At 39.9% G+C, this 9,365-nt stretch overlaps 2 protein-coding genes across 2 annotated transcripts; one reads left to right on the top strand and one right to left on the bottom strand.

Moving 5' to 3' along the window:
- Positions 1-1,796: 1,796 nt before the first annotated feature.
- LOC311004688 (trace amine-associated receptor 13c-like) lies at positions 1,797-2,941 on the top strand (the record flags this gene model as incomplete). Its single annotated transcript, XM_083996860.1, has 2 exons — positions 1,797-2,029; positions 2,149-2,941. The coding sequence occupies 2 exons, from the start codon at positions 1,797-1,799 to the stop codon at positions 2,939-2,941; spliced, it is 1,026 nt and encodes a 341-aa protein (XP_083852986.1).
- A 3,245-nt stretch (positions 2,942-6,186) lies between these two features.
- LOC311004687 (trace amine-associated receptor 13c-like) lies at positions 6,187-7,363 on the bottom strand (the record flags this gene model as incomplete). Its single annotated transcript, XM_083996859.1, has 2 exons — positions 6,187-6,979; positions 7,191-7,363. The coding sequence occupies 2 exons, from the start codon at positions 7,361-7,363 to the stop codon at positions 6,187-6,189; spliced, it is 966 nt and encodes a 321-aa protein (XP_083852985.1).
- Positions 7,364-9,365: the final 2,002 nt, after the last annotated feature.

Genomic DNA, 9,365 nt, shown 5'->3' with positions numbered 1-9,365 from the left:
CCAAAACGCTCTGGTGTACAAGTTGTGACCTGCACATTCACCAATATGAGATTATAATGTAATGTTACCAGACAGAGTTGTTTTCGAGGAAAATACAAAGACTGCTTGCTGAAAAACTGCCCCCGACGGGAATGCAAATCAGCGGTTTTGCATGAATTTGCCTCTAAAACAACTCTGTCTCATATAATAACATTCTGTTATTATCTCATAGCGTGGTGAATGTGCAGGTCACAACTTGTCCACCAGAGCGTTTTGGAGTTGTTGGATTGTGTATGTGATGAGTTTGATGAGGGAAACCAAGAAATCCCATGAGCCTCCGTAGTGTAGCTCTGAGCAGCTCGCGGCTCTGCTCCGCCAATCTAAAAATAGCTTGTACCGACAATTAAAGGCAACGAACCTACTGCTATGACTATAGGGATTATGACAATAGGCCAATTTGCCAAAATGTTGAACTATCTCTTTAAATCAGAATTCTGGGGGTGAGAGAGGAATAAACAACAAACTGGTTAAATGTACAATATAAGGTACAATGATGATGATGAAATTCTTTATTCAGTCACATCACATAATAGCTACAAACATTATCGACAAAATAGTCACTGAAAAGGCACAGGCAGAATCATAATGCTTATATTATGCTAAATTAAGCGGTAACGCTTTATATTAAGGTCCTTGTAATAAGCATTAGTTAATAGGTAATAAGGCCCTTATAAGTGATTACAAGATGCTTATTAACATTATTATGCATTTATAAGACTATATATGTATTAATAGACTCATTATAATATAGTTAATAGCAGACTATAAGAGATTTATAATAACTTATAATAAACTTAGTTAACTGTTTGTTGATGCTTATGAACATTAATAAAATCCTTATGAGTATCTTATAATTGTTCATAATAACATTACAAACACATATATTGACTCAACTAGCCCAATCATTATGTCTTTATTAATCTTAAGGTCTGTGTAATAAGCGTTAGTTAATAGGTAATAAGGCTCTTATAAGTGCTAACAAGTATTAATAGTCTCATTATAATATAGTTAATAGCAGACTATAAGAGATTTATAATAACTTATAAGAAACTTGTTAACTGTTTGTTGATGCTTAAGAACATTAATAAAATCTTCATGAGTATCAATCTAACCCAACCATGGTGTCTTTGTCATGCCTTTATTAATCTTTTTTTTGTTTGATTTATTAACATTATACTTTATTGCTCATCTATTATAAGTTTACTTGTTTACAGTAAACTGTGCTTTTTGCAGGTACTGGATCTAAAGCGAGAACAATGTCTTATTAAGGCTGATAAATCTTTTATTATGCATTTGAAGGTGCGTCGGAGGAGACTTGAGGAAGGCATATGACTATGTCCCCCAGGGGACCTTGTGGGGGGAACTGTCGGAGTATGGGGTACAGGGCTCAGTGCTACAAGCCAATTGGTGCCTGTACAACCAAAGTGAGATTTGTGTCTGCATTCTTTACTCAAAGTCAAACACATTTCCGGTGAGGGTTGGAGTACGACCGGTTTTGTGAGATCGTATCTCTGCTTTTTGCAGATGATGTTGTCCTGATGACATCATCAGAACAAGACCTCCGGTGCTTGCTGGAACAGTTTGCAGCAGAGTGAGGTTCAAGTGACAATTTGATGTTTGAGCTCTTAAAAAAATTACATGAATTTCAGCTCAAGATGAAGATGAGCACTGGAAACTTTGTAATTAAGTCTCTGTGGAGACAAAAGGTAGTGAGGTCATGGAAGAGTGGGCAGAAAGGAAAGAGATAAATCAGCTGTATGACACAGACCTTTGGTCAAAGAGCTACAGCAGCTCAGCAGCAGCTCATCTCTCTGGTGATGGAGACCTTGGAGGAAACTGAACTCTGCTTTCCACAAATGCTCAACACCTCCTGCAGGAAGCTAAAGTATCCTCACTTTGAGATCATGCTGACTTTCACTTTGCTGTCGTTCATTTCTCTGCTCACTGTGACTCTCAACCTGCTGGTCATCATCTCTATCTCCCACTTCAAGTAGATAAATATTTTATTTCTGCATACAACTGCCAAATAGCGATGATTTGATTTTATCTAAATTATAATGTATATTTTACATATAATATGGTTAATATTTTACTGGTCTTTCTCTCCAGGAAACTCCACACCCCCACCAACCACCTCCTGCTCTCTTTGGCTGTATCAGACCTTTCTGTGGGGCTCCTCATGATTTTTCAAACAATGGTCATAGACGGCTGCTGGTTGCTCGGTGACCTGGTGTGTGTTTTATATCAGTATCTGGCATATATGATCACTTCTTCATCAGTAGGAAACATGGTGCTCATATCCGTTGACCGCTATGTGGCCATTTGTGACCCTATGCATTACTCCACCAAAGCCACTCAGAAAACAGCTCAAATCTGTGTTTATTTGTGTTGGTCAGGTTCTATATTCATACAAGGTCTTCTTCTGATGGACAACCTGAAACAACCAGGCAGGTATAACTCCTGTTTTGGAGAGTGTGTGGTTGGAATCGACTACATTGCTGGATTTACAGATGTTATTTTGACCTTTATTGCTCCAATTACTGTTATTGTTGTTCTGTATATGAGGGTCTTTGTTGTGGCTGTTTCTCAGGCTCGTGCCATGCGTTCTCATACTGTAGCTGTCACTGCTAAGAAATCTGAGCTGAAAGCAGCCAGGACTCTGGGTGTTGTTGTGGTTGTGTTTATCATATGTATCTGCCCATATTATTGTCTCTCTCTTTCAAGCAAAGATAACTTGCTGAATACTTCATCTGCATCTTTTGTAATTTATTTGGTTTATCTGAACTCCTGTCTTAACCCAATCATCTACACCTTGTTTTACCCATGGTTTAGGAAATCAGTGAAACTCATTCTTATACTTAAGATACTGCAGCCTGACTCATGTTACATCAACATACAATAGAGAGAGACACTGAAATGATCCTCTTACAGGAAAATGAACTTCTTGTTTAATGATTTAAAAATAAATAACACGTGAAAAACTCTAAAATGTTATGTCTGTTACACAACAGAACTGACTGAAACTGTCAACTACGAAGATTAAGAATAATTTAAACATTGTCATTATGATTTCTATTAATGTGGCTCTGTTCAGTGGGCTTCTGTGATAAAACAGGCCAGTCAAGATCCTCAACTTTTCTACACAGACTGTTGGTTTTCATGACAACTTTAAACACCATTTCCAAGCGGGGTGTCATACAGTGGACTCCTAGGACTTTTCCCCACGAAGCCGGATGACCATGCCTGTCTTAGATCCTGTCATTACTGCTGCATCTGTTGCACATGCAACTAGTTTCTCCTTCCATTCATTCTCACTGCTATTGACTGCAGACATGGAGCACACTGCGTCTGTTACATGTTCAGTGCCTGGATCCCCACAAACTGCACCTTGACTTTCCTTCTCTACTCGATCTAAGGTCTGTAGATTACCTCATCTTCTATTACACTGCTGTCTGTGAATCCATCTACCATTCTGGAGATAAACTTGGAGGCAGATATCTCCTATTTCACCTTCTTCCCTTCAACTTCTGCTATGGAGTGCATGAAGACTGGGGCCTGGTTTGCATTTAACCCCTTCAATTCATCCATCCTAAAAATATGAATGACAATTCACAGTTAGCTTGATCACACACACGTACCACGTTTACACACACACGCATGCACACACGCACTGCCAGACACCGCTGCAATTACAAATTGATTTGATTTGACTTTCTCAGAGCCATGCATACGACAGTCACAACAGTACATTTCTTTAACGTTGTAAACCAGCCAGTCATGAATCTTGCCATCCAATAGTCCACTTTCTGCAAATAAAAATGAAAGCTGCAAATAAAAAGAAACGCTGCAAATAAAAAGGAACGCTGGGATGCAAATTTTTAAAAAGCAATGACGCAAATAAAAAAAAAGCAATGACGCAAATAAAAAAGGGGGGGGGGGGGGGGTCGGACCATACGAGTTTTGCTTTTACCACACACTACTGTCATGCATGCATGCACGCTTCTGTGTGTGTGTGACAATAACAGAGAAACAGCGAATTAATGAACAGAACAATTTTGCGTTGGTCGAGCCAAAAGCCGAAAAATCTATTTGCGGCGGCCACCACCACGAATGAATGAATGAATGTGAAACACTGGGGAGGATAACAGGGCTATAGAACCCGGTCTGACTCAACACCGGAGAGAAGCAAGGAGCTTTGTGACACGGACGGGCCCAAAAAACCAAGCAGGTCACACCGAATTTCCCCCTGTTGTATTCTTTAATTATTCAATTAAATGTAGACCGATCGGTTCACTGTAAATCATTTTACTGTAATTCATTTTAGGCTACTGATGTAAATGTGAAAATGGTTGACCAATTTTCCAGTCATGGAAAACACATGGAAAATGAGAGACAAAGTCAAATAAAAGCTTGAGTTGTCCTGGAAATGTATTTATCACATCGTGACATCAGCTACCAGAGCTCGATTTGACTTTTTCAGACCCCACTAATATAAGGATTTGTTTTCCAAAGAAATTATGAGTGAGAAAACTATAGACTGTTAGTTGATGAGTGTTTCCAGTGTTGGACCAAGAGCACAGAGAACCCTAACCCTGGTTTAAAAACAAAAACTTGTTTTTGTGTTGTTCTTTGATAAATTTGACATACTTTCTAAGCATGTAAGAGATTATTTCATACATAAATCGGAGCCACAGACTGCACATCTTTAAAGGGATAGTTCAACATTTTGGCAAATGGGCCCCGTTACCTTTAATTGTCAGTGCAAGCTATTTTTAGAACAGTGGAGCAGAGCCATGAGCTGCTCAGAGCTATGCTATGGAGGCTCATGATTTCTTGGTTTCCCTCATCAAACTCATCAAATACACAATTCCAAAACGCTCTGGTGTACAAGTTGTGACCTGCACATTCACCAATATGAGATTATAATGTAATGTTACCAGACAGAGTTGTTTTCGAGGCAAATACAAAGACTGCTTGCTGAAAAACTGCCCCCGACGGGAATGCAAATCAGCGGTTTTGCATGAATTTGCCTCTAAAACAACTCTGTCTCATATAATAACATTCTGTTATTATCTCATAGCGTGGTGAATGTGCAGGTCACAACTTGTCCACCAGAGCGTTTTGGAGTTGTTGGATTGTGTATGTGATGAGTTTGATGAGGGAAACCAAGAAATCCCATGAGCCTCCGTAGTGTAGCTCTGAGCAGCTCTGCTCCGCCAATCTAAAAATAGCTTGTACCGACAATTAAAGGCAACGAACCTACTGCTATGACTATAGGGATTATGACAATAGGCCAATTTGCCAAAATGTTGAACTATCTCTTTAAATCAGAATTCTGGGGGTGAGAGAGGAATAAACAACAAACTGGTTAAATGTACAATATAAGGTACAATGATGATGATGAAATTCTTTATTCAGTCACATCACATAATAGCTACAAACATTATCGACAAAATAGTCACTGAAAAGGCACAGGCAGAATCATAATGCTTATATTATGCTAAATTAAGCTACCCAGCATTCTTACAATATGAAAAACAAACAAACATACATAAAAACAAAACTAACCCAGAAAATACTGGAACCAATAAGGTTAACAGTATTTAAATATATAATAGTAAAGATTTTTTTAAATATCAGAGAAAAAACAATCAAAATTTTTTTTTTTTTTTTTTTTTAAAGCTACCCAGCATTCTTACAATATGAAAAACAAACAAACTTCTTCAAAGCCTGAATGGGACGGGGGATGTATTAGTGTATACGTGACGTAATAACATGTCGGTCAGACTGTAGCAACTGAAAATGTCCTGGAAAATGATTTCAAGAAAAGAGTGGGAACCCTGTAACTGTGTTCATAGTCTCAGGTAAGGACTAAGGACAGACTCAATCAGATGTAATTCATATAAAATTATTTAAAATCCTGTGTGAGGCAGCAAACATTGCAGAGTTTCAGTGCTTGTTTTTTCTCAGTCAGTTCTGTTGTGTAACACACAATGTAAAAGAGTAATTTGCATGTAAGAGAGACAATAAACCACTTGAAACTCTTGATATCTTCTTTTAGAGTTTTGCACATGTTATTTCATTACAACATTAAACAAGAAGTTAATCTCCCTGTTCATAGTAAGGAGCTCATTTCAGTGTCTCCCTCTATTGTATGTTCATGTAACTAGAGTCAGGCTGCAGTATCTTAAGTATAAGAATGAGTTTCACTGATTTCCTAAACCATGGGTAAAACAAGGTGTAGATGATTGGGTTTAGACAGGAGTTCAGATAAATCAAATATATTAAAAAAGTTGCAGATGAAGCATTCACCAATTGCTCTTGGCTTGAAAGAGAGAGACAATAATATGGGCAGATACATATGATAAACACAACCACAACAACACCCAGAGTCCTGGCTGCTTTCAGCTCAGATTTCTTAGCAGTGACAGCTACAGTATGAGAACGCATGGCACGAGCTTGAGAAACAGCCACAACAAAAACCCTCATATACAGAACAACAATAACAGTAATTGGAGCAATAAAGGTCAAAATAACATCTGTAAATCCAGCAATGTAGTTGATGCCAACCACACACTCTCCAAAACAGGAGTTATACCTGCCTGGTTGTTTCAGGTTGTCCATCAGATGAAGACTTTGTACGATTAAAGAACCTGACCAACACAAATAAACACAGATTTGAGCTGTTTTCTGAGTGACTTTGGTGGAGTAATGCATAGGGTCACAAATGGCCACATAGCGGTCAACAGATATGAGCACCATGTTTCCTACTGATGAAGATGTGATAATATATGCCAGATACTGATAGAGAGCACACATCAGGTCACCGAGCAACCAGCAGCCATCTATGACCGTCATTTGTAAAATCATGAGGAGCCCCACAGAAAAGTCTGATACAGCCAGAGAGAGCAGGAGGTGGTTGGTGGGGGTGTGGAGTTTCCTGGAGAGAAAGACCATTAAAACACTATAGGTAAAAAGTCATAATCATAATTCAGATGAAAACAAAGTCAAAATTAAATATTTTTTCCTAACAACACTGTAAAGAACATTTTCTCAAACTGAAATCAGACAGTCCCTGTATTCTGTACCACTGATTCTTAATTTAACATCACTATTTCGCACTTTTATGCGGAAATGAAATATTTATTTACTTGAAGTACGAGATAGAGATGATGACCAGCAGGTTGAGAGTCACAGTGAGCAGAGAGATGGATGACAGCACAGTGTAAGTCAGCATGATCTCAAAGTGAGGATACTTTGGCTTCCTGCAGGAGGCGTTGAGCAGTTGTGGAAAGCAGAGTTCACTTCCCTCCAAGGTCTTCATCACCAGAGAGATGAGCTGCTGCTGAGCTGCTGTAGCTCTTTGTCATACAGCTGATTTATCTCTTTCCTTTCTGCCCACTCCCATGACCTCACCACCTTTTTGTCTCCACAGAGACTGAATAAAATAATAAAGTTTCCAGTGCTCATCTTCATCTTGAGCTGAAATTCGTGTACATTTTTTTAAGCTCAAACATCACATAATTACTAGAGCCTCACTCTGCTACAAACTGTTCTAGCAAGCACCAGAGGTCTTGTTCTGATGATGTCATCAGGACAACATCATCTGCAAAAAGCAGAGATACGATCCGGAGGCTCACCAAACTGGCCGTACTCAACCCTCACCGGAAATGTGTTTGACCTTGAGTCAAGAATGCAGACACACCTCTCAATTTGGTTGTACAGACACCAAATGGCTTGTAGCATCCCCACAAGGTCCCCTGGGGGACATAGTCATATGCCTTCATCAAGTCTACAAAACACATGCTGACTGACTGGTCAAACCCCCTCCCAATTGTACATGGCCTGGGTCAAGCTTTGCTTCCCTTTCCTGAGTCGCCAAAGGGGTTTTCCAGAATATCCTGAAAGTCCTTCTACCAGGCCTCTCTGAACTCCTCCCACACCTGTGCTTTTGCTTCTGGCACTGCTGGCTGATCGCAGATTAACTCATTGGCTGCCAGCCATTTTCAGATCAGAGAGCCCCATACTGCCAGCCGTTTTAGAGCATTTTGAACGATCTTATAAGACCCACAGAATATTGTGTTCTATGACTATATAAACACCGAAACTACCAAGAGAAAGAGTAGACTCTCTTTGTTCAATAGGAAAAAAAAGTTTGTTTCTACCTTTTTCCGTTCTTTTGTAAACAGCAGTAGAACGTAGGCTGGTTTCGCCAAAAACAGCAGTTTTTGACCAAAACACTGAGAAAACAAGCTTTTTGTGGAAAGAAACATGTCAAGCAGAACAGTGACTTTGACGTTGATATTTTTTGCTTTAGTGACACCTCACACATCTGAACAGTGTTCTCCTTCTATAAAACAACAAAAACAACACTGAGAAAGGACTTTTGATGGCAAAATAATAATTTATTTACAAATATCAGTAAAAATGCATTAACTTTTTTGTACGTTTGTAGCTGTCACATGACCTCTGCCCCATGGTCGACCACTGCTCGATCCACCACCTGTAAATTATAGAAATATATAGAATTACCATAAAAATACATCTCTTAGATGTACTGCCCTGCTAAGCCAGACCGCAGTAACTACGCGAACAGTGAAACTGAGAAAAATGGCTTTAAAGTTTTTTGATTAGCCTTCCAAATGTGTTGTAGGTAGATTAGTGAAAATACACAGATTTGACAGGTTTTCGTTAAGTAATATTTATGCAATAAAATATATGACCACATATTTTATATTTGACCCCTAAAAAGCAGATACTGCGCTCTGGTGCCAGGTTTCCTTAAATAAATACACAGGTAATGCTACGGCAAAGCGCAGTAACTACAATGTTGTTGTTTTTTTCCAGCATGCTTCTAGCCTGTCTAGCCTCTACCTGGTCTTTTTACTGAACTTAACAAACTTCTTTCTTCATGGCCTAAGCTCAACCAAAGCATCAGAGCAGAGAAATATATTTGTTTCTCCCGCATCTGCTGTCAACAGGAGCGGGGGCTGCAGCAGACTCGTGCCCGTGTGGGCTGAGCTCAAACCGCATACAAGCCGGGTTCAGCCGCGCTGAGCGGAGCGGGGAAGGGGGAAAAAAGTGTAGCCTACCGGTATTTCTTCTACTCTGTGGGACGGTAGATCATAACGGAGTGGGGGAGAAAGCAATGGGACAGATCTGCCCAGTCCCTGCAGCAGCGCACGTTTCACAGACAGGCGCACAGTGTAAACAACGTCACCGGTTCAGCACCATGGATAGCTGGGGGGGGTCCGACGGTCCGAGGGTCCGGGGGGTGGGGGGGAGACCGATGGTCCGGGAGGGGGGGGGGGGGTCCGATGGTCCGA

Source organism: Trachurus trachurus (genome assembly GCF_905171665.1).
Source record: "Trachurus trachurus genome assembly, chromosome: 21".
Lineage (NCBI taxonomy): Eukaryota > Metazoa > Chordata > Actinopteri > Carangiformes > Carangidae > Trachurus > Trachurus trachurus.
The sequence above is the reverse complement of the archived record's forward strand: the minus strand, read 5'-3'. Positions and strand labels throughout refer to the sequence as shown.